Source organism: Sturnira hondurensis, unplaced genomic scaffold, assembly GCF_014824575.4.
Source record: "Sturnira hondurensis isolate 20B ecotype Veracruz unplaced genomic scaffold, ASM1482457v3 Scaffold0010128, whole genome shotgun sequence".
NCBI lineage: Eukaryota > Metazoa > Chordata > Mammalia > Chiroptera > Phyllostomidae > Sturnira > Sturnira hondurensis.
This window is the reverse complement of record NW_028082759.1, coordinates 11,047,118-11,073,579: the sequence shown is the minus strand read 5'-3', so window position 1 is coordinate 11,073,579 and position 26,462 is coordinate 11,047,118. Positions and strand designations below refer to the sequence as shown.

Genomic DNA, 26,462 nt, shown 5'->3' with positions numbered 1-26,462 from the left:
AATCACACGAAAACAAAGGCAATAAAGACTCCCAACTCATCCTTTCCTAACTGTTTCAGCCCCTTCTGAGTCTCCGCTCTCCACTCACGCCTTCAGGGCGGAGCGCCACACAGCGGTGTGTGGAGAGCACATTTTAAACAGTGATGGAGAAAATGTTAATAATGCAGATTCAACTCAGAAGTTTGTCGTTTGTAGCCGTTACATTATGAATAGCACAAAAAAATGAGGAAACATTCTTCCAATATTTGAAAACTATTATACAACTAAGTAAAGAAGTGGCTCAATCTCACTGACAAAAAGAGTAGAAATTCTCACATATAACTTACTCATTAGTGGCAATAAAAATATCAACCGACACTCATGTCAGAATTACACTAAGGGAGCTGGCTATTAAACACTTATCAGCACGTCACTGCAAACGCCCAAAATGTTAACCGACAACAGTTGGCTCTGAGAGGTACAGAAATATGATGTTATCCACCTAGGCCTCTGCACTTTCCAAGTTTCATGGAATAAACATTCATCTTATAACTTTCAGGTTCTTAAAAAAGACTTGCTATGGCAAAACCAAAATGCAGTGTTTGGTTCATGTGAAATGCATGACCTTTGAATAATTAAAATTACATTCAAACCATCAGATAATCCCATCACTCTCTGGAAAAGACTGAAGTCAAGTCTTACATCCTACTCTAGGGGTGAACCCCCCAAAAGTCCACTGTAGTGTGAACAGCAGCATGCATACAACTTCAGCCGAGAGCGGGCGCGTTCAGGGCGGTATGGCCGTAGCATGCATACAACTTCAAAGCAGGTTATAAAAAGAAACAATCCATATGTTTCACAAACCTATGGTGCTTAAACATAAAATAAAAAACAAGGACTTAATGATCCAATTAAATGAACGGAAACACTTAGAATTTAAAAACCATTAATGTAACTATTATTTCCTTAGTGTCTTCTATGTTCCAGGGATTCCCCCACCCCCACCAGGTGCTTGGACAAGAATGAAAAAGAGGAGCCCCTGTACTAAGAGCTTACAGTTGGTTAGGTGGAGAAGGAAACACAGAAAAGGAAACAAGGAAGCTTTAGTTTTGATTTTTTTTTTTAGGCTCACAGTTTTAATACAGATTAGGAAATGTGGAACCACCTAAGGATATCTAGACTCTTTCAAAAATATCACAAACATAGAATTAATCGTGGATGTCAATTCAAATTAAATACACCTGAGAGATTAAAGTATAACCAAACTTGAAAAAGTAATAAAACACACTCTCACTGGCAAGACCGTGCAGATACGCATAGTAACATCCACCTTCCTGCAGCACAACAGCCACGGTCACAGCCACTCCTCCAAGTCCCAGTGCTGGTGCTTTTCGAACTGGCTGGGCAGGACAGTCCAGTCCCGATGCACACTTCTGGTGGCACTCATGACCATCCTGCTCACACCTTTAACTAATGGCTCTGTCACCTTACAGATGTCTATAAGACATACCAATTATTTCTAAGGCCATGGCTCTTTCTGTTTCAAGAACTTATAATAATAGTAATCAACTGAAAGCAATGTATGGATAAATAGATGAAGAACAGGTAGGCAGACACACAGGCAGATGTATAGACAGACACCTGTAGGCCCACCTGTCTAGGTAACAAATACCATTCCAGTTCCGATGGAGTGACAAAGAGAGAGCCTTTCTGAACACCCAAAGCTGGTGTAATCAAGTTACACATTTTGCTTCCAGACAAATACTCTGACTGCTGAAACTGCTGCCACAGCTGTTGCATGCTGAGCTGAGCCCACTCAGAGGACATTTGGAATTCTTCCTGGAACTTCAGGAAAAAGAGAATGAGGAGACGGAGACAAAAGCGCACAGAGAAATGTAACTGTTGGTGGTGGGGTTAGAATCGGAGACATGCCTGCAGGCTCTACTCCTGATTCTACCTCCTTCCCACAAGCCACTGCGTCCTTACAACCCTGGCACCAAGAGTCTAAGAAGGACTGGGTGGAATTCTCGTGACAGGACAGTCAACAACAGCAGCCACAATTCCCCCTGAAAAGTCAGCTGATGAGGAACAGTCCTTGGTATTTGGGCAGCAGGACTGTTGGGGATGATTTTTAGCTGCCTACAAAGGCCACAGCCTGCAAAGAAAGCCAACCCACAAATACTGATTTGTAAAGCTTTTCTCTACCTCACTGATTTACTTTTGCAAGCAGCCTCAAAAAGAAATACACTTCTTGAGGTAATCGGAGTTCTAGCTTTTTCTAGTTCACTTGAAAGTATCTCCTCCCAAATTAAGAAACATTAATGGGTCATCTGTTATGTACCAAGCCTGAGACACAAAGATGAACCATTGCTTTTGGGTGAGGAGCCAGACTCATAAACTTATAATTATCAACTGTAATAAAGTTGATTTGTGCTCTAGATACAAGTGTGCTGAAGTAATTCGGAAGCAGCCTTCAGTACGTTCATTTTTGTCCCTATGATCAAGATGTTTCAAACTGCAGGCCACGTTTTAAAATTGAAACACAACTCTATAGTCATGCACTGCTTAATAGCAGGGTACATTTGAAAAATGTGTCATTAGGGGATTTTGTCACTGTGCAAAGATCATAGCGTGAACTTACACAAACCTAGATGGTGTAGCCCACCGTACACCTAGGCTCTATTGTCCCTCACCTACAAACTGTGCAACGTGTTACTGTACTGGTTGCTCCAGGTAATTGTAACACAACAACATTTGCACATCTAAACACGCAAAAGGCACAGTAAAAAGATGGTAAAAAGATAAAAATGGCACACCGGTCCAGGGCATCATCAATGGAGCTCGCAGGACTGGAAGATGCTCTGGGTGAGCCAGTGAGTGGGTGGTGAGTGCATGCGCAGGCCCAGGACATCACTGTGCACTGCTACAGAGAAACGCTCACGCTAAGGCTACACTGAATTTATAAAAATTGTGTCTTCAATAATAGATGAACCTTAGCTTACTGTAACAGCTTTCCTTTGTAGGCTTTTTATTTAACTTTTTGACCTTGTGTAGGAACTCTTAGCTGAAAATGCAAACACATTGTAATGACATAACAATGGCTATGACATGGGTAGATGGCAAATTTTTCAGCTTCGCTATAATCCTATGGGACCACCATCATGAACAAAGTCCACTGTAGAACCAAACATCATCGTGTGGCGCACAACTGTACTTGTGTTCCCTTTTAACTCTAAAATCTCATCAGCAGTGTTTGTTTTGGGCTGTGACTTCACAAGAGACGCTGAGTCGGAACCACCCACCTAAGCTGCTCCCAGATTCCTGACACTCGGAAACAGCAAGAGTGCTGGTTGCCTGTTAAGATGGCAGCATAAATGTAAATGTAGTACTTGAATCCTCTCACAACCACACAAAAATTACAACTAAACTATTGAACAACCATCATTCAGAACTGCCTGAAATCTAGCTGGATAGAAGTCCTACAACTAAGGATATAAAGGAGAAGCCAGATCAAGCCAGCTGAAGCAAATGTCTCAGAATAAAGGGGGAATCTTCCAGCCACTGGAGCCTGCAGACACACACACAGCCTCTTGCACAGGTTGAGCTGAACCATCTGCGCCCGGCGTGCTTTGCACAGTCCCCCAGCTGCAGTGCCAGGTTCGCCTGTGCCTCTGCAGGGGTCTGGGTGCTGTGGGGAAACAGTGTGAAAGCCCAGGCCTTGGATTTCCTCTCCGAATGTAACTCCTGTGGGTTTTAGGTTTGTCTTCGTTGAGATTTTAGTTGGGAATCAGAGTGTTTATTTTTTTCTTAGCAGCATGAAGTGACCAAGTCAGATGACTCACAGAAGAGTGACAGAACATTTGCCTATATAAACCTCTAAATCCTGCTGACCAGTTTTGGATGCTTCCAGCTCACTGCAGCCCATGGCAGCCCCAGGCCCTCACACCGTCTCTCAGGGAGATGTCAGCCTTCAGAAAACACCCATCTGAGAGTCAGGCAGCATACATGAGCATCAGCCCCAAATGAGTGGATAACGGGTCTTATGAACAATCCCTCCCATCTCTGTGGGGTTTTATCTCCCACACCTCCTCTCTTTAGGAAGGGTGGAGAAGCATCTTGAAAGGAAAGGGATAGACCAGGTCCCTGTCTCTGACCCCACCTTGAACTTCGGTTCTTGTTACTGGGCTAGTGCTGAGCTGGAACCCCCCTAAATAAAGATGCAGCTTATCAAAGCCAAAAAACAAAACAAAACAAAAATATCCTTTGTTCTCAAATTATGACTTCCTATAAGAGCAATGACCTTCCTCTTACTGAATCATTTGGTCTTGGTCATTTTATCACATATAATTTGGGGAAGCAGAATAAAAGCTCCTCACCACGCTAATACTGAATTGTGCAATTACTCTGTCATAGTATAATTTTGTAGTTTTGTGAGGGGAGTCTTTTTCTTAAATAAAGTCAAAACTGTTCTAATAGCTTCGGATTTATGGAATAGTTGTAAAGATAGTAAAGAGATTCCACAAACCCCACACACCCAGTTTCCCCGGTTTTTCATATCTTACATTACTGTTACATTCGTCACAATTATGCGTGTATATTTTTAAACATTAATATACAAACTCCACTTTTCCGTGTTTCATCTGTAAGATATTACAGAAGGCACTGGAAAAGAGCCCCTACAGGCTTTCGCGTAACACTGAGCTGAATGACAGCGCTGTTCAAGGCCACTCCAAACTGCCACTCAAGCTGAGGAGGGAGGTCAAGCAGGCCCCTTCATGGGGCTTCCCACAGACAGACAGACAGACATACACTGTTTAGGGTGGTGCTTTACAGAGAAGAAACGAACTAGTGAAAGGGAGAACAAGTCAGAAGACAGGAAGACTGCTAACCTTAACAGAGTTCAAAGTCAATCAGGGTAGGGCAAAATTTCTGTAGATTTATTCTTTAGGGTTTCAACTACCTGGGTTTCACACGCCTAGCAAAGTGCTTACTGCACACAAAAACCATTTGGTGAATATCAGTAAATTCTACTTGCAAATATATTATTGTACAGGAACCCCGATACATCTGTTTGATATCAAATATGCAACTATCAATGTTTCACGGAGGTATCATGTAAATTGTCATCCTTCCAACAACAGACCTGCCATACATGCAAGTTGTGGTTTTGCCTCGGTCTTACCAGAACAAATCTATGGGAGATTCAATGGCTATATTCTCAACAATTACTATGGAAAGAAACAAAAGGGTACTACTTTATTTAAATACCTAGATCCAGCTGCTTCTTTACGCAAGTAGAAGGTCAAAGAGAAGAGAGCAGAGGTGACCCACCCTTGAACCTAAAGCATCTGCTTGCATTCAATCTGCGAGTGAATCCTGGGGACACAGGGCACGCAGGGCTCAGGACCAGGACTCCTTCTGAGACTTTTCTGACCGAGGGGGTGAGGTTCAGGTTCAGCCTTGTCTCTCTGTGAGCATAACTGTATAACTTAATGTCAGTTTTCTCCCCTATAATCTAACATTATTAGAAATGTTGGGATGATCTCTCTTCTACCCACTACTCTAACTTTTAAATATGAGACTTAAAAAACTCCAAGATCCCAACTTAAATTCCACTTAAGAATCAATTGCTAACAACTGCGGTTCAGTTCCCAGGCAGGACACATGCCTGGGTTGCAGGCCAGTTCCCAGCAGGGGATGCATGAGAGGCAACCATACACTGATATTTCTCTCCCTCTCTCCTTCCCTTCCCCTCTAAAGATAAATAAATAAAATCTTAAAAAAGAGAATCAGTTGCTTAATCCACCAGAAGAGAGGTGAACCTGATAACTAATCCACTCCAACAACAATAGCTAACCTAATTGAACACGGTTCTAATACCTTACACCTTTTAACTCACTTAACCCACACATGCACCTTTAGAAGAGGTGCGTGTGTGGATTTTGCCGTGAGAAAAGTTTTTGTAATTGAACGTCCAAGGTCTTACAACTTTAATAATGAAGTCAGGATTTGAACTTGAACAGTAAGGCTCCAAAGACTGAGGTCTTAGTTCCTATCTCCTAAAAAGTTCACTTGCAGCTGAATGTTGAAAGGAAAACACACTCAAAAAAATCACTTAAAAGTGACGACTGTGACTTAATTACCAAGGAACCTTGAGAACTTGTCTTCTCCCACTATGTCATGGCTTGAGAGATTTAAATGAGGGGCAATGGTGGAGCAATGGGGAAGGCATTTTAAAGAACATCAGAAAATGATTTAAGACTTTCATCACTTCTGGTATTTCTTCATCATACACAGCATGTCAAGGAGTGTATGCAAATAAATATTTGGAAAACTCATGGGTCTGTCTGTATTTCGTGTTGTTTTAGGAGATCCTACACAAAGAGGTTTTTCTGTTTCGTTTTTTGGGTTATTTTTTTGTTTTGCTTTTTGTTGGTGGAAGAAGACAAAACAATAAAGGCTTCTATTATTCACTAAGGCACAGATCTGATGTCTGTGCTCACAGACGAGCAACACATATTTGGCAGGGATTTGGTTTGCACATAAACACTATGAAGTACTACTCTGCTCTGTCTTTTCAGTACGTTCATGGTCCCCTAACTTAGGTGTACATAAATCTTGAAACGAGGCGATAGTCTGGGTTAGTACTACTAAAGTAAGTATGTAAGTAACCATGGAATATGTTACGTATGTACTTTTCATTTCTAAATTACAATATCATGGTTATTTCTTCCAATGGCATGTTATCTTGTAAGGGGAAAAGCAACTGAAACCCCTTTAAACTCAAATTTTAAGAAAAGCTTTTAATTATGAGCACACAAGGGTATCTTGGGAATTCCCACAAACGGGAAGCGCAGGTGAACTCCATGCAGCGCTGGGAAGCAACAGGCTTCTTGCACAAGCCCTCACTCCTCCTCACTTTCTCTGGGGCCACTCTCTCTCTGCTTCTCTCTTCAAATCTCCGGCTACAGATGACTCTCCCCACTGGTTCGCCAGCATACCCGGCCAGTGTCATCAGTATATATGTCCCACCAAACTCAAATCTAAACAATCCTCAAGCTGTGGAAACCACAGCTCTCAGCTCTATCCTTAGTTTAAACTTTCAAGAAAAAGACCTCAATCATCACGGCTTATAGGTCAGAAGTCTACCCACTACGGCCAAATGGGGCAAGGCTGTGTGACAACCCGGCTGCAGGAGTCTATCCTTCCACTGGGAGGCAGTTCTCAGAGGAGTTGGCAGGGGACACTTCTGCACAAGGTCTGATTTAGTAGGACTGCAAACAAACCAGATACTGAAACATAGGCCTAGAGAATCCACAAGAGGATCAACGAGGGGCATTGTTTCCAGAGCTCCTGCTAAAAGCTTTGAAATCCAAGACCACAAGGAAGTAATGCTAACAATGTTTACTGAGCTTTTCCCACTAGCTGTTTTACTTCTGAGTGGCCTATCTTTTCCGACTTTGAGTGAGGGAGAACAAAGACAGCCTCCTGTATTTAGATCGAGTGGAGATTAAGGTTTATTATGCTCCAAGACACCAAGTTAACTTCCCAAAAGGAGGTTCATCTGCTATGTAGGATTGGTTATGAAAACAAGCACTAGGAAAGAAAGAACCAAATCTACACCTTTTCTATAAGTAGCCAAAGCCAATACCTTGTCACTGCACCAGAAGCCTGTGGGACCACTTCATGGCCCCTGACGGTCCCAACTTTACCAGCCCACACAAAGCAGACTTGTGTAACAGCGCATATCTAAGCATGAAAGGGACACAAATGCAGTGAGAGCAGATACCAGCAGGTGTGCTTATGCAGATGCCAGCTTCAGATACCAGTTTAGGTGCCCGCATAGAATCCTGCCCTGACCAGACACCCTGGCTCCAAGACAGAGAACCTCTAGGGTCACGGACAATGCAACAGGACAGTTATTTACGACAAAACTAACAGGTATGTGTCAGATCTGTCAAAAAGAACTGAGTTGTAGACAGTTAAAGAGCTTGCAAAGCAGAGGTAGAATGTAATTCATTACCAAGTGCACTTAGTCTGCTTCACTGAGGTCTAAAGCTACTGTGATGATCAATTTTATATGACAACTTGGCTAGGCTACAGTCTGCAGTTATTCAGACACAACTTTATGTAGTTCAACTTCATGACTATTTGACTTTAAAATATGGGAGATAATCCTGGATAATCTGAGTGGGCCTCATTCAATCAGTTGAAAGGCCGGAAGAGCAAAGGTGAGGTTCCTGTGGACGGCAGCTCTGTCTGCGTAGTTTCCGCCTGTCCTTCCTGGTGACCTGCCCTGTGGATTGCTGACTTGCCTAGACAGCTCCATAATCACTCAAGCCAATTAACCACAATAAATCTCTTCATATACTTCTCCAACTGGTCCTGTTTCTCTAGTTGAACCCTAACTACTGATACAGCAACTAAATAATCATCATAATAACCCTAAGAGGTATTATTATTAGCCCCATTTATAGATGAGTAAACTGAAGTACAGAAGGATTAAGAAATTGCCGAAAATACCTAGCTCCTAAGTGGGAAAGCTGGATTCTAATTCGGGCAGCCTGAAGTTCAAACCTGAGGACTTCACCTTCTATTCCACTGCCTTTCTGAAAGATTTAACAATGTGAGCAGAGCCAAAACAGCTGAAAAAGTACTTTTCAAAATCCATTTTGGATTGCCAAAAAAAGTTCTCCAATCTTGGGCATGACCTAAGAGTATTTCTGGTATTCACTTTGGGTCATCCTGGAAGTTTCCCAAACGTAGGCATAGACGGTCCTGATTTCAAAAACAGGCACAAAGGCGATCCAACTCCTAAGTACCCTGGACAAGGCCTCTGAAGGGCTCTGGGCCAGAGAGTTTTCAGGGGCTGTGGGTTAGTACAAGTGTCGGTTGCGGGCCTGAACTAAAAATTACAGAAATAGGTCATGGTTAACAAATCTGAGCATTCTAATGTAAAAATATGGGTTAAGTTGAAAGAAACAAAGTTCCTACTGGTTATTTTCATCCATAAGCAACACAGGATAAGGAAAGAGCTTTAAGTAAAGTTACGGTGGTAAGAATGAAACCTGTCACTGAGGCTCTTTGGTAGTACATGTAAAGAATCTGAAAAAGCCCTGGCTGGCGTAGCTCAGTGGATTGAACACGGGCCTGTGAACCAGGCGATCGCGGTTCGATTCCCAGTCAGGGCACATGCCTGGGTTGCAGGCCAGTTCCTGGCAGGGGCCAGTTCCCAGCAGGGGATGCAGAAGAAGCAACCATACATTGATGTTTCTCTTCCTCTCACCTTTCCTTCCCCTCTAAAGATAAATAAATAAAATATTTTTTTTCAAAAAAAGTCTGGAAAAAATTTTTGATCCCCTAACTTTGATCTATTTAATCCGCTGCCAGGAATTTATCATAAGGAGGTAATCAGTGATGGTTCATTAAATGCAGGTTTAAGAATTTTACCACAGCACAGTTTATAATAGGAAAAAAAAACTGTAAACAACCTAAATGTGTGACAATAGCAAAATAAAGTTTGGTATGCCGCCTTGATGGAATACCATTAAATATCACACCTTAGGAAAATGTTCCCAAACTCTCATTTTGTGAAAAAAGCAGGTAGTGTACAATATTATGCACAGCATGCCCAATTATGTTTCAGAAAATACACCAAGTATACACAGAAGAGAGGCGGAGCCACCAACACAAACAGGAGNACTTTGATCTATTTAATCCACTGCTAGGAATTTATCATAAGGAGGTAATCAGTGATGGTTCATTAAATGCAGGTTTAAGAATTTTACTACAGCACAGTTTATAATAGGAAAAAAAAACTGTAAACAACCTAAATGTGTGACAATAGCAAAATAAAGTTTGGTATGCCGCCTTGATGGAATACCATTAAATATCACACCTTAGGAAAATGTTCCCAAACTCTCATTTTGTGAAAAAAGCAGGTAGTGTACAATATTATGCACAGCATGCCCAATTATGTTTCAGAAAATACACCAAGTATACACAGAAGAGAGGCGGAGCCACCAACACAAACAGGAGTTACTAGTCAGTGCTCGGACCGTAAGTGATGAAAAATGTATTCCTTTATAGTAAAAAATTTAATCATAATTTATAAAACTACTGAAATGGGAAAATGTTCACAATATAAAGTTAAATGAAAACAATTTAAAAACAGTATATTCATGAGTCTGTGTTAAAATTATAGTACCATAGGAAAAGATAAAGACCAGAAATGCATCAAAATATAATAGTAACTAACTATGAGAAAGTGGAATTATAGATAATATTTTTCTTTTATATACTTACTTTTTCCAAATATTCTATCATGAAAATTGTTTCCAAATTTTCTATCTATATTCTGCTTTACAATCAGAACAAGTGAATGCAATTTCATTTAAAACAAAAAAGAGCCATGGTGTTAAAGACAGGAATTTACCATAGAGATAAGTTCCGAACAGTGTAGTTCAGCTTATTAGGGCTTCTGCTTGGATCTTCTCTTTAGAATCCGTAACCAAAAGAGAAACTACTGAGGCAAATGGATGGCGCTACACTGTAGGTCCTATTTGTCATCCCCTGGTGGCATCCCAGAACTGCCTGGACAATGCAGTGTGCCAGGAACAATATTATCTCCAGGAAACAGGTATGCAATTGAGGGGATGTTCGTACAGGGGGAGGCAAAAGTAGGTTTACAGTTGTTTGCATGGAAAATAATACAATAACTGATAAGTAATGACAAGAATAAACTCTGTGTTTCATGCACTCACAACTGCAAATCTCCTTTTGCCCCACCCTGGATTCTAGACATAATATTACTCTAAAGCAATCACACAACTGAGACTTTCCTTCTATTCTTTCATTTTCTTAATTACCAAGTACTGATTCTCAATCCTCCTTTCCAAATGGAGAGAGTCACACGCAAGTAATTCTTTGGCCTCCCTGCCTTAGTTGTGTTGCATTTAAAAGTGTTGTGCCCTGGCTGGTGTAGCTCAGTGGATTGAGTGCAGGCCTGCAAACCAAAGGGTTGCTGGTTCAATTCCCAGAGAGGGAACATGCCTGGGTTTCCGGCCAGGTCCCCAGTAGGGGGTGTGTGAAAAACAAACATGCACTGATGTTTGTCTCCCTCTATTTCTCCTTCCCTTAACCTCTCTCTAAAAGTCAGTAAATACAGTCTTTTACAAAAAAGTGTTGCCCAAGATGGGCAGGTTCATTTCTGGAACGCTGCTCTACAGCTGGAACAAGACTGGAAGCGACAAAACCCTGTCACTAGGACAAAGCTGAATGCTGACTTGAACCGCAATTTTCAACCTTTTCCATCTCATGGCACATCTAAAACTAATGACTAAATCTGTAGCACACCAAAAATATATTTTTCACTCAGCTGACAAGAAAACAGAAAGGTATACTTTGGACTCATTCGTACCTGATGGCTACTGTCATTTTTTCCCGACAATCTAAGGGAAGGTCGTCATTTTTTAATTTAACAGTCTAAGAGAAAAGAAGTCAGTGCCCCTGACTAAAAAGCCATTGCATGTTTTAAAAATTCTTGCAGCCACTGGTTGCAAACTGCTGATGTAGGGGAGCACCAATTAAAAAGGAAGTCCAAACCCTGGAATTATATTTTTGGGCACCAGGCCTAATTTCTGGTTTTGAGAAGGGTCTCATGTACAATAAGACTAAGAAAACAAAGTTTAATCCTCACCCTAGGATATGTTTATTGACAAGAGAGAGATAGAGAGAGAGAAACATTGACTTAAAAAACATCCATCAGTTGCCTCTGTACACGCCCCAACAGGGAATCCAACCATAACCTAGGCCCATGACCTGACCGGAAACCAAACCCACAACCTTTTGCTGTATGGGATGACTCAGCCAGGGCAGGACAAAACTAAATGTTGATCAACAGCAGTTTACTGTTCATAAGACAGGAGGTGACCAGGCTACTGAATGACTGTTTAGCAATCCTGTCCATACTAAGATTCTTCTAGGAATTACTTAGTACACTTCTATGGTTCATCGTCCCATTCAATGCATTTGAAAAATGTGATATATGCTATGCCAGTAGGAGAAAATATTTTTAAAAATTAAAGTCCAGTTGTACAAGGATATCTATTAGGTATGGTAAGGCCATAACCTAGTGATAGATTGAGGTCCACAAAGATGTATACTAAGTTTACTCAACTAAAAGTGATTTAATACAGATTATGTAGAACTGTGTAGATGACTGCTTCTCAATAATACTGGAGAAAAGTAATAAACTAATATAAAATATAACTAACCCAAGGTAAAGAGAGGAAAGTTTTAGAATGAAGAGATTTAGGGGCCAGGCGTTCCATGTGCTCCCTGGGCAGCTGAGAAATCGTTGGCTGCACACGCCCATCTTGACAGAAAGTAATAAAACAGGAGCAGCTGCTATCCCAAAGTTAACTCCTGCTGGTGGTTTAATTTGAAACAACTTCAGAGAAGGTTCCGCACCAGGTACTAAATGCTACACTAAGCTGGTGGTGGTAGGCCAGCTGATAAAACTGTTCAATTTCCCAACTGACACACCATATAAATGCTTCATTTTCACTCCCATCACACTGGGACGAAATGCTAAAGTGACATTTCTTAAAACCACAATAAAACAACATAACATACATTGTCTCTGTAGAATGGCATACAATGTTAATAATTCTCTCACATCTCCCAGTGCAAAAGGAGTCCCCTCCGCCCCCGCCGCCACAAAACATGCATACATTTTAATTTTTCACCTTTGTTTACGGCAATGCAGATGCTGGAGCAAAAGCAATGTTTCTCTTATAGCTTAGAAAACATAATGCCAGGAAGTAATTACACACGAGCCATAGTTCGTAGAGGCAGAGGAGTCAAAATATATGGGCAGGGAAATGCCAGTGAATTACAGTAGTTGGACTAAGCGCAGCAGAGCATGACATTTTCATGGACATATTTAGAAAGAAGAAAAGCAAAAGCAAGTTAAATCTTTTACTTTTAGCTAAGCTATGTAAGCCATAATGTGATGATGATAAAACGTCAAAATAAAATCCTCCAAATCTTTATAAAGTCAACATCAGGGTACCAATTCAGGGTTCCAAGACCCCTTCAAATTTTAATGACCAAGTGAGTTTTAACCTCATCGACCATTAATTCTGAGTGTACTGACCTATGTACATTCAGCCGCAGACACTTTCCGCACGCTGAGTTTGAGTGCCCCCTGTGTGGGGTGACATTTCCGGCTGTACTTTGCGGGGCGTGTGTGAGAGAGAAATGGGCTCCTACTAAACCCACAGTGGCGCCAAGCCGCCAGGAAGCCGCACAATCATAACTTGTCTTTCCTAATGATTTTGAAGTCTTCACGTACATAAATTTTAGATTTTTTTTCACATGGTCAAATTTTTTTCTCTGTGGTTTGTACTTGTTGAGGCTTTAGAACTCTTTCTGACTGCAGTCATAAGATAGTCTTACATATTTCTTCAAAGTATTTCAGTTTTAGCCCTGGCCGGTGTGGTTCAGTTGGTTGGAGTTCATCCTGTAACCCAAAGGTTGCAGGTTCAATCCCCAGTTGGGGTGCCTACAGCATCAACCAATCGATGTTTCTCTCTCACCCTTCCTTTTTCCATTCCTCTCTCTCTAAAAGCAGTAAAAAAAATCCTCATGGTGAGGATAAAAAAATGTTTCAGTTTTACTTCTGTACTTTTTATGTCTTTAGAGTCTACCTCACAGGATGAAATAAAACAGAATGCATCTGAATTTTTATAAACACGGGTAATCGATTGTTTCTGCACCATTTGTTGACACGTCCACTTTCCCCACTGATGTGTAATACCACCTCTTATCACAACACATAATACAGAATTGTATACGTCCATCTTTGCCTATTATGCTATCTACTTTGTTCCATTGACTGGTTTCTCATTGCTGACAAAACACTGTCTTAATTATTTGTAACAGTCTGCCTCCCTCTCTTAATCTTCAGAAATGATTGGTTATTTCTGTTCTTCCTTATGAATTTTAAAACCACTGTACTGAGTTCAAAAATTTATATTGTGATGCCCTGGACAGGTGGTTCAGTGGTGGACCATCATCCCAAACACCAAAAAGATGGCGGGTCCAATCATCAGTCAGGGCACATACCTAGGCTGTGGGTTCGATACCCAGTTGGGGCACATGCAGGAGGCAACCAATCCATGTTCCTCTCCCATACTATTTCTGTCTCTCTCCCTCCCCCTCTCTCTAAATCAATGAACATATGCCTGGGTGAAATTTCACTGAATTTTATGAATAGTTATCAAAGAGGATTATAATAGGTACTTTCAAGAAGGCTTTAGAAAGAGTTGGATACAAAGCAGCAGAAAGAAAGACGGAGCTCCTACCTTTCATGACAACATGGATGGCACTGGGGAGCATTATGCTAACTGAAATAAGCCAGGCAGTGAGGGACAAACACCATATGATCTCACCTTTAACTAGAACCTAATCAACAAAACAAACAAGCAAGCAAAATATAACCAGAGACACTGAAATTAAGAACAATCTGACAGTAACTAGAGGGGAAGGGGAAGGGGGATAACAGGGGAAAGAAAGGGACGGGTTGTCAAGGAACAGGTATGAAGGACCCATAGACAAAGTCTAAGGCAGGAAGAATTGAGGGTGGGGGTGGGGGTGACAGGGGAAAGTGGTGGCAGGAAAATGGAGACAACTGTACTTGAACATAAAAAAAAAGACTATGATTGAAATGATAATTTTTTTATTTTTATTTTTAAATATATTTTATTGATTATACCATTACAGTTGGTCTATTCCCCCCCTTCATTCCCCTCCACCCGCACACTCCCTCCCCCACCATTCTCCCCCCCTTAGTTTATAACCACGTGTCTCAAGTTCTTTAGATTCTATATTTCCCATCCTATTCTTGCCCTCTCCCGTGTCTATTTTCTACCTACCGTCTATGCTACTTATTCTCTGTACCTTCTCCCCCCTTCTCCTCCTCCCACTCCCCTGTTGCTAACCCTCCACGTGATCTCCATTTCTATGGTTCCACTCCTGATCTAGCTGTCCTCTTGGTTTGCTTTTGTTTTAGGTGTGGTTGTTAATAACTGTGAGTTTGCTGTCCTTTCACTGTTCATATTTTTCATCTTCTTTTTTTTATATAAGTCCCTTTAGCATTTTATATAATAAGGGCTTGGTGATGATGAACTCCTTGAACTTGACCTTATCTGAGAAGCACTTTATCTGTCCTTCCATTCTAAATGAAAGTTTTGCTGGATAAAGCAATCTTGGCTGTAGGTCTTTGGATTTCATGACTTGGAATACTTCTTTCCAGCCCCTTCTTGCCTGTAAGGTTTCTTTTGAGAAATCCGCTGACAGTCTGATGGGTACTCCTTTGTAGGTGACTGTCCCCTTATCCCTTGCTGCTTCTAGGATTCTCTCCTTCATTTTAGTCTTGGCTAATGTAATTATGATGTGCCTTGGTGTGTTCCTTCTTGGGTCCAACTTCTTTGGCACTCTCTGAGCTTCCTGGATTTCCTGGAAGTCTATTTCCTTTGCCAGACTGGGGAAGTTCTCCTTTATTATTTGTTCAAATATGTTTTCCACTCGTGGCTGTTTCTTTCCCCCTTCTGGTACCCCTATAATCCGGATGTTGGAACGTTTAAAGATGTCCTGGAGGTTCCTAAGCCTCTCCTCATTTTTTTGAATTCTCATTTCTTCATTCCTTTCTGGTGGGATGTTTTGTTCTTCCTTCTGGTCCATTCCATTGATTTGAGTCCCAGTTTCCTTTCCATCACTATTGGTTTCCTGTGCATCTCCCTTCATTTCAATTAGTTTAGCCTTCATATGTTCCTCTAATTTGTGACTATAATCAACCAGTTCTGTGAGCATCCTGATAAACAGTGTCTTGAATTGTGCTTCTGAGAGGCTGGCAATCTGTTGGTCGCTTAGAGTTATCGGCTGTGGGACTTTGAGTTCTTCTTGCGCCATCTTTTGGGCTGTTTGTGCCTGTTCCGTAGCAGGATCGGAGCCCTAGGTGTTCACCAGAGCAGGGCAACTCAGTCGCTGGGTTAGACGCTGTATGTGGGGGCAGGGTCCACGAGGAGCAATGGCGTCCCGTCTGCCACCTCCCACTGCGGTCCCCACAGGTGTGGCAGCTGCCACCGTCACCGGGGCCCGCGCGTTTCGTCCCACTGCACGTGAGTGTGCCACCGCCGTCAGCCCTTGCCCCCTGGGGCCTGCGTGGTCTGTCTCACTGTGCGCGAATGTGCAACCTTGGTCGGTCTGCCCCACACCCTGACTGGGTCCAGGCTGCCTGTGTGCCTAGGTCGGGGGATCTGTCCTGCCTGACCCTGCTCCACTGCTGGCTCCACCCCTCTTACCATCCCCGTTGAACGGTTAGTTGTTGTCAGACTTCCGTATAATTCAATTTTCTGTTCTTTGGCTGTGTCTTTGTTCTCCAAACCTTTGTTGTATTCAAACTTGGTTGTGGGAGAAGGCACAGTGTTTCCACCTATGCCTCCATCTTGGCGGAAGTCCGAAATGATAATTTTTTAGAAACAGATTTAGAATTCTCTCTTTTGCTGCCTTCTTTTGTTGCTGCTATAAATTATTTCCTTGTAGTAGGTAAAACATTTAAGACAAAGTAACAGGTTTTGTAGCCTGCATGTCTACTAGGATCTATTATATTATTCAGAGCTAGTGGGGTGGTAAAAAAAAAAAAAGCTCCTAATTTTCCATTAGTGACAACAATTGCCACGGGCTTAACTTTCTCTATTATCTTTTGTTCTTCCTTTCCTCAATTAGTTTATCAAACTACTATTCCATAGAATGTTTTCCTAACACTAATTACTTGTCTGGGAAAGGAAGTTACAAATTCAAACAAAAATTTTAAATCCTGTATAGTAAATCTCTCACTTGGACTTTTACAACATACTTTAGTATAGCAAAGACTCTTAGTGGAATTATAGTAATGAAGTATCTCTAATTTAGTTTTAATTTACCATTTCACAAACTTTCTTGTGAGTGAATGTTTATTTCTTGCATACTGATTAATTTCTTACAAAAGAATGTTCCATGAACATCAATTTGGGAAATGGTACAGTTAAACAGATAAGAAAAAGGCAAGGATTTAGAATTTCACACTGGTTGATCAGCAGTAAGAAAAAATTAAAATGCCAGTATCAAAACAAAAAGCACCCAGCAAGACTTACGACAATGCTTAAGCATTGTTTTTTATCTTGGGGTCTTAGCATTGGCCTGTACCTGATAAAACTTTCCCTTTAACTTGGGAAGAGTTATGTTTTCCTTCTTATTTCAACACCTAAACAAAAGAACAGGCAGAAGTCTCAGACTTATTGATCTCTCACTTTGGTCTTATAAAAAAGACAAGCAAAAGAAATGCGTTTCTCTCATCCTCGCTGGGCTTTGAGCCAGCCCATCGTTTTTGCCGCCAAGCAGCCTGAAGACAACCAACACTCATACCAAAATTAAATGACGTTTTGTTTATGTTGTTTGTCCTTTCCGCTCTGTTTATGCGGCAGGCATTAATCTGCTCCATGCACCGCTCGCTGGCCTGGTGGGGCGGTCAGCTCAGCTGAGGGTGGTGGGGAAGGACGGCCTGCCCAGAAGACGTTTCTTCTCCCTTCCTAGCGGGCGTTCCTGCTTGTTGTTGCTGTAACAAGCATTTCATAATAGTCAGGGGCAAGCTTTTGAGAGTCAGGTTCTTTCTGATGTTCAAGGGGAAAATACTGGCATTTCCCTTTCTCTTCTCAAACTACATTTAGCATTTATTCAACAAACATGCACTTATTACTAAGACTAATTGCAGTCCTCGGTACCTAATCGTACAAATTAAAGATTAAAGAATGAAGGGTTTTCAGGGACATGTATAAAGGACACATGAACAAAACCAAAGGGGGGTAGGATCAAAGGTGGGATGCGGAGATAGCTGTGGGGTAGGGGGCAGTGGTTGGGGGGAAATAGAGACAACTGTACTTGAACAACAAAAAAGGGTGGAAAATTTAAAAAAAAAAAATTAAAATATTTTCTGAATACTCTCGAGTACCAAAACATCGCCTGAGGTATAACTAGGAAGACTCGGATGCTGACTTTAGAGTAAACAGGCTCTCGGAGACCGGGAGTGTAAATCAGAAACAACGGATGCTCCATGTTCATGAAGCTGGAGACTTTTCTTGTTTCCTCTTGTGTCCTGAGCATAGTTTAGGGCCTGTCAACACATATGTATTGGCTACTGAATGTGCAAAGGACTGCAGCCACGTGTGAATCTTTTCTATTTTGTTCCCCCCATCACCTTGTCTAGCTTCTCTCTGATGAGTGTCCCCTCACAATTGGTCCACTCCAGCTCTGACCAGCTATGTCATGAAAGCCTTCCTCCCATTGTGCAGAAGCCCACCCCCCCTCCACAGACTCACAGTCTGCCCTGTGGGACTCCACAGGGCACACAGAAGTGCCCCCACCACTACATATGATTTCGAAAATTTCAAGTCAACAGAAAAGTTGAAGAACAGTGCAATTAACACGCATATGCTTTTCATCTAATCACCAATTAATATTTTCCCATATTTGCTCCATTTTATCGCTCGCTGTTTTCTTTTTCTTTTTTAATGAATCATTTGAAAGTATTTTGAACGTAAAACTATATCACATCTAACACTCTGGCATACATCTCCTAAGACTAAGGGCATTCTCTCACCTAACAGCATTCCTACTATACATCTAAAACAAGTAATACTAATAAACTACTATCTACATGGAAATTCACATTAAAAGTTTCTTAATTATCCCCAAAGTGTTCTGTTTAAAATCTGAACTCTAAAATTCCACATTAAAAAGAAACTCAGTCTCTTTTAATCTAGAATATTCTTCTAGCTTTTTTGTATACTGCGTTTCATAACTTGGACTGCTGCTACGTAAGTGCTACCTACATGTTCAGCTCATCCATCCTCTGGAGACACGAACTGTCAGGCTGTCTCACTAATGATGATATGTAAGTTGACCACTTGATTCAGAATGTGATCACCAGATCTCTTTATTGAAAAAGCATATTTCCCCCTTTGTGATTAAAAACTTTGAAGCAGTGAGTATATATTCCTCTAACTACTTTTTGCCCATGTTTTAGGAGCTACTGTGATCCTTGTCTGAATCAACGATTACACTGAAAATGGTAAGATTATGATTTTCTAATTCTACGATTTCTTCTACATGGATTTTTAAAAAGCCAATGTGTTAGAATCTGTTACCACCTAAAAATTATTGATACTCAAATTTGGCCAGAGGAAGCCTCCTGAAGCCTTGCGACAGGGCTCCATTAGTTGAGCATTCCCTGTACTTTTGTCAGATTAGAAGTCCAGAGTCTGCTGTACTTCCCCTTTCCCCAGACCTGGAATCCGCCAGAGATCTTTGGATCATCCTCCAAAGATCCGTGTTTCTTCTTATGGGGAAGAGCATTTATGAGGAATAATGCTGCTCGTTTCTTCTACCAGCCAGCCTGCCCAATGTCTGAAGCCGGTTATTTCTATCCCATACACCTCTCCAAACTTTCACTTCTAGGCTAAATTCACCGAGTCCCTTACACAGTCTTCCTGTGACTTGGCTCCGATCTCTACCCTACTCTTCCCTATGACCTGTCCCAACTCAGCAGTTGGTTTCTACTCCAGTGGTTCCCCACCTGGCTATACATCAGAGTCACTGGGGGACTTCTCTCCTGTATAGATGTGCGGGATCTACTCACTCCATACTTACTGAATGAGAATCTCGGGGAGCATGGGACTCTTATTTTTATTTTTGTTTTGTTTGTTTTTTAAGCTCTCCAACTGATAGCAACCACTGCAGATTTGATTTTCAAGACCCTATGGACCCAGAATTGGATACAACATCAAAAATATGGTCTAGCACTATTACATTTATTAGATTAAACACTAAAATTCTTTCAATGTAATTAAATCAATGCTGGCATTTGGGGGGGAAGTGGGGGCAATGACATGAAAATTCTGACTCATGATGAATTTGTGAAGAATTAAATCCTCAAGACTTTTTCAAACATATTAAGTCACATCATATTCAATTGGTCTTCCAGAACTAAGTGAAAGAATTTACATTTGTTCTAACTGAAGCTCACATTGCTTAAGTCTTCACCGTGTCTGTGGTGTTATGGATTCTGATTGTATCGTCCCACGTATTTCCAACTGTACGTCACTCGTGGTTGAGTGTGCTACTGAAGTTCTCTCTCTTACATCGCCTTTTTTCCTATTATTATACCTTTTAAGTATTAAAAATACCAGTCTCACAAGCTTTCCTGATTGTAGTGGTGGTCATATAATGGCATGTTTCCTAAAACTCATAGAATAATACACCAAAAAGAGTGTTTTAATGTACATAAATTATACCTGAAAAATATCAGTCTTCTACTTCAAATGCTCAGCTATATTTTTTATCCCAGGTCTCATTGATTTATTTTTGATTGACAATTTTCTGAAAAATGTATTGCTATTCTAACTAATGGCATTTTTAAATATATTTTATTGATTATGCCATTACAGTTGTCCCATTTCCCCCTCTTCATTCCCCTCCACCCTGCACACCCCTCCCCAACCATTCCGCACTTTAGTTCATGTCCATGTGTCACAAGTTCTTTAGATTCTATATTTTCCATACTATTCTTGCCCTCTCCCGTGTCTATTTTCTACCTACCGTCTATGCTATTTAGTCTCTGTACCTTCTCCCTCCTTCTCCTCCTCCCACTCCCCTGTTGCTAACCCTCCACGTGATCTCCATTTCTATGGTTCCACTCCTGATCTAGCTGTCCTCTTGGTTTGCTTTTGTTTTAGGTGTGGTTGTTAATAACTGTGAGTTTGCTGTCCTTTCACTGTTCATATTTTTCATCTTCTTTTTCTTAGATAAGTCCCTTTAGCATTTTATATAATAAGGGCTTGGTGATGATGAACTCCTTGAACTTGTACCTTATCTGAGAAGCGCTTTATCTGCCCTTCCATTCTAAATGAAAGCTTTGTTGGATAAAGCAATCTTGGCTGTAGGTCTTTGGATTTCATGACTTGGAATACTTCTTTCCAGCACCTTCTTGCCTGTAAGGTTTCTTTTGAGAAATCAGCTGACAGTCTGATGGGAACTCCTTTGTAGGTGACTGTCCCCTTATCTCTTGCTGCTTTCTAGGATTCTCTCCTTCATTTTAATCTTGGCTAATGTAATTATGATGTGCCTTGGTGTGTTCCTTCTTGGGTCCAACTTCTTTGGGACTCTCTGAGCTTCCTGGACTTCCTGGAAGTCTATTTCCTTTGCCAGACTGGGGAAGTTCTCCTTTATTATTTGTTCAAATAAGTTTTCCACTTGTTGCTCTTCCTCTTCCCCTTCTGGTACCCCTATAATTCAGATGTTGGAACATTTAAAGATGTCCTGGAGGTTCCTAAGCCTCTCCTCATTTTTTTGACTTCTTGTTTCTTCATTCTTTTCTGTTTGGTTATTTTTTTCTTCCTTCTGGTCCACTCCATTGATTTGAGTCCAAGTTTTCTTTCCATCCCTATTGGTTCCCTGAACTTTTTCCTTCATTTCACTTAGTGTAGCCTTCATTTATTCATCTAATTTGTGACAAAATTAACCACTTCTGTGAGCATCCTGATCACCAGTGGTTTGAAATGTGCATCTGATAGGTTGGCTATCTCTTGGTTGCTTAGAAGTATTGTCTCTGGGGCTTTGAGGTGTTCTTCTTGAGCCATAATGTTTTGGTCTGTTCACGTCTGTTAGGTATGAGGGGTGGAGCCTTAGGTGTTCACCAGAGTGGGGCGACCCAGTTGCTGGGTTGTGACGCTGTATATGGGGGGCAGGATCAGCGAGGGGCAATGGCGTTTGTTCCGCTCTCCTGGACTTCGGTCCCCTCTGCTGCTTCCGGCAAGTAAACCGCCCCCTCCTGGTGCCAGCTCCCGAGTGTGTGGGCCTGTGCACCCTCCAGGACCCTATGGGTCTCTCCAACAAACTCTCTGTGCGCCTGGGAGCTTCTCCCAGCACCTCAACCCTGAAAGTTTTTCCAATTGGTGCTTTTAGGCTTTAATTCCTGGCACTGCGGCCCTAGTTTGTACAGTCAATCTCACTGCTCGCTCCTTTGCCTGGTTTATCTGCACATGAATGTGTGACCACAGTCCACAGCTGCCTTACGCCCTCACTGGGTCCGCCCGTTGCCACCCCACGCCTGGGGTCTGCTAACCGCCACCCGCGCGCCTGGGTCGGTCTGGTATTTTCATGGATTTTATTCATTTGAGGTCAACACATTCTAGGTTTTGACACCTTGCGAAAGCATCAGTGTTTGGTTTACCAAGACAGTCAACTCAGTGTCTGCATTATTTCCATCTTATCTGTTCCCACAACACAAAATGCAAAGAAAAACTGATGGAACATGGGATAAGGAGAAAACACTATTAGAAAAATTACAACTCTTCACAGAACTGGATCAAAAAAATTGAATTCTTGCCTAGAAGTGGAAGTTAAACAAATTTCTTTTTTAAATCATTTTTTTAAAGATTTTCATGTGAGCGCGGGCCTGCGAACCAGACGATTGCGGTTCGATTCCCAGTCAGGGCACATACCTGGGTTGCAGGCCGGTTCCCTGCAGGCTAACTACCAGCAGGGGACGCACAAAAGGCAACCATACATCGATGTTTCTCTCCCTCTCTCCTTCCCCTCTAAAAATAAATAAATAAAATCTTTAAAAAAAAAGATTTTCATGTATTTATTTTTAGAGAGAGGGGAAGGGAAGAAGAAAGAGAGGGACAGAAACATCAATGTGTGGTCACCTCTTGCCCACCCTGTATTGGAGACCTGGCCCATTACCCAAGCATGTGCCCTGATTGGGAATTGAACCGGTGACCCTTTGGTTTGCAGGCCAGCACTCAAAGCAATGTGCCACACTAGCCAGGGCAGAAGTTAAACAATTGTCTACCTATAAGTTTGACAAGGATTTTAAAAAATATTCTTCAGTGTTGGTGAAGATCTTGTGAAACACACTCTCACAAGTGTGGGTTAGAGGCTTAAGTAATACAACTTTCCTGGTCATTTGAAACTAACAAGAACTTAAAGAATTCAATTGAAACACACATATACTAATAAGAAAAATAAAGGAGAAGCTATACCAAATTTTTAGCAGTAGCCAGCCATCTCTAGTTGATGAAAGACTGTTGTGTTTCGTTTTTCAATGTTTTTATTTTTTTAATAGTTTAAAAACTTCTACATGACGACCCTATGTTAGTTGGTAATTAGGAAAAAAAAACAATATACACTTAGAAAAATACCAGTTAAGAAAAGGAAGAAAGTAAACCACAAAAGGAAAGAAATAGGAATGAAATAGTTTTTGTAAGAATTTACCTATCACTGACAGGAATTCTCAATGTCTTTCAAGTAGAGTAGTCAATAATTTCATTAAAAATTTTGTTAATAAACAATATTTTTTCATAAAGCTTCTTCAAATGCCATAGAAGATTCAAATGTACAGTAACTCTAAAAGGGATATTGCATAGCCTCCAAACAATATTTTTCAAATGAGAAGCTTTATGCAGAATTATTAAATATTGTAAGTTCATACCTTGAAGAACGATGCTCTGGTTTATTTCGTTCGTTGCGATCTGTAAAAAGAGAAGACGGTTATATGTCAAAATGTTTTCTAGAAGCCCTGGAAAAGTCCTTAGTTACAAGCTTCCAAACGATTAGATTTCACAAGAACTGTTCAAAGGTAGCCGTGTCTTTCCCTGTACAAGGCTCTTCATCAGAGTGGAGAGGGTTTGGCTGACAGAGGAGGTAGAAAGGATTCAGAGAAAGTCAGGCATACACAGTTTTCATGGCTGGTTAAAATCATCTACTTGGAAAATATATCATTATGTGTATTATTTCATTCCAAAGATCTTCGCTGTTTTAAACACTTTGCTAAAACAAAAACAAATTTAGCTAAGGACAGAAAGTAAGGAAATTGAAAAGCCACAAATTACTCAGCTCCAAAAAAATTATTCCATGAATCATGGCTGGCAAAAACTTCTAACAGGATGGGGAAGGGGAAAAAATGAGCAGTCAGCTAGCTACAGCAACATCTGCAAATACGCTAAGACCAGTACACCCTCATCCTTAACTCTCTAACACCCAGAGCACTTCAGAAGTTGTACTTTCACTGTTCGAAAGATCATTAGGTCTAATGTGCTATCGAGCAGTGGTTTTTCCAGGGGGGAATTTCACAATCCCTCACCCAGAGAGCATCTGGCACCACGTCAGGAGACATTTTTGTATCGTTACAACTGGGGAGGAAGGACCTACTGGCATCTAGTGGGTCAGACCAGGGATGCTGCTAAACATCCTACAATGTGCCCTACAACAAAATCATCTTGCCAAAATGTCAACCCTGCAAAGGTTGAGAAGCCCTGCTATAGGATAGGAGACAGGAGATGAGTACTTGAAATTTTCAAAAAGGGTCTCTCTAGAATACTGTACAACGCTATTAACTGACTTGAAGACCACTATACACAAGAGAAAAGAACCACAAGACCCCCAAGGTTGTCTTTTTGAACCCTGAATAACATGTCTTTTTTTCAATACATGCTTCAAAATAAGTAAGACAAGGTAAAAAGGCCAGTGTTATGTAAAAACTAACAATAGAAAGCAATGTGTAAGCCACAATAAAGTCCTGTACAATGACTTTTTTTAAAAAATCCTATGCAATGTTGTCCAAATCCTGTTTTCTAAAGTATCTTCTGAATTATGGCTAACCTAGTAAAATTAAACCCCCAAACTAAGATTAGACAGGAATTCTCTTTTCCCTTTAACTTTATTGCTGGTGGAGTAGCATAAAGATAATGAAAATGTACTGTAAAACTTCTGGAGAGAACTGTGGAAGAAAAGGAATCAGATTTACATAGTTAAATGTATATATCAATTCTTTCCGAATGGGTTCATAAGGATAAAGAAATGTTCGAACCGAAGAGTGAGTACACACGAAGACAGTGTTTTATGAAAGACTAACAAAGAGGAAGACTCGCAATAAAACATGTTTGTTTAGATATGCTTTCCCAAATGCACTCCGTTAATATGTTTCTGGTTCCAATTTCTCTACACAGTGACTTACTGTTATTGCCGCTTTTAAAACTTTTGTTTTAATTTAGCTTGGTTCTACCCTGCCCTTAAATAAAAATATCATGGTTTTTCACTTGTTAAGTACCAAAAATTTAGTCATAGGAATACAGCATACATTTTAACTGTATTTTTAATAGTTCCTCTTCAGCTTCTAGCCTGCTAGTTTTGCTAACTAAAGTCAAGTCTAAGGTCTCAAAGTAAAGCAGATCAGCCTTCCTACAAAAATAAAGCAACAACTCTTACCTGAGCCTAAAGATGAGCTCAAAGTCTGCCCATAATACCATTTGCTGTGGCTGGGGTCCAAGTTTCGTACAGATTACCAAGGCATGCAATCCCAAACTCCCCCACAAATCTTTCTAGTGGTACAACACACAGGAGGAGGAGAGAAACAGAGTCACAATGAGTGTAAACAAGACTCACATCTGAGGGCTTCCCTCCAGGGCCTGTTCTGATTGGCAGATGTGCTATGACCAGTCTGCACAGCTGGAATGTGGCCACTCAGGAAGCGAATGGCTCATAGCTCTCATTAATTCTTGGTTAAAACAGAAAAATTTATAGTCATTTTTTATGCTTTCTGTTCTAAGAAAATACAAATGCCTCTCCAAATTACTTATAGAGCTAGTAATTAAAATCTAAGAAAATAATTTGATAATCTGTTGAAGGGCATTTTAAACATTTCCTCCCAAATTCACTCAGTGTTATATGTGTTATATTTCTATGTAAATATACATATACAATGCTGATAACATGTTACTCCTAAATACCATATATTTGATAATTTAAAGGTATGAGTAAACTATCCATTACTCACAATATTCTCCATCCCCTACCTCTTGACAATAGAAAAGAAATTAAAACACAGGTTCTTGGTGTGATCTTTTTTCCTCAAAGTATACAAATAATTGGACTTCAAATTTTGCCATAAGCCATCTTTTAGCTTGAATACACATACATATGTAGCATGCATATGTTATCCACACATATTTTTACTTTCTAATTTTTAAAAAAAGTAATTTTCATGACAGCCAAGAATATTGTACAATTGTCAAGAAATACATTAGTAGTCATGTGGAATTTCTGGCAAAATAATATGCGGTTATTATTTTGGTCCAAAACCAAGACTGAACAAAACAAAGCACTGGGGGAAGATTCAAGATCTAGATCGTGCCAACAGTAACAAAACATTTGGATAAGATCCCCTTAAGAAAAATGAGAACTGATCTACAGCAAGCATGGAAATTTCATCTTGCAATATACAGTGCTATAAACGTACTGGTTTTACTTATTTCAAGTCAAATAAATTTTAGCACATCCCCATTTTTTTAGAGTTTCTAATAGCCAAATGCTGCACGTTTACT

At 40.7% G+C, this 26,462-nt stretch overlaps 1 protein-coding gene across 4 annotated transcripts in view; it reads right to left on the bottom strand.

Annotated features, from left to right (window-relative positions):
- Positions 1–26,462, bottom strand: part of SH3D19 (SH3 domain containing 19) — a 150,817-nt gene that overhangs the window by 63,180 nt on the left and 61,175 nt on the right. For all 4 annotated transcript variants that reach the window (XM_037058411.1, XM_037058414.1, XM_037058410.1 and 1 more), the window contains exon 2: positions 23,573–23,612. In XM_037058411.1, coding sequence (XP_036914306.1) covers positions 23,573–23,612 — 40 coding nt within the window. The remainder of the gene's footprint in view (positions 1–23,572; positions 23,613–26,462) is intronic.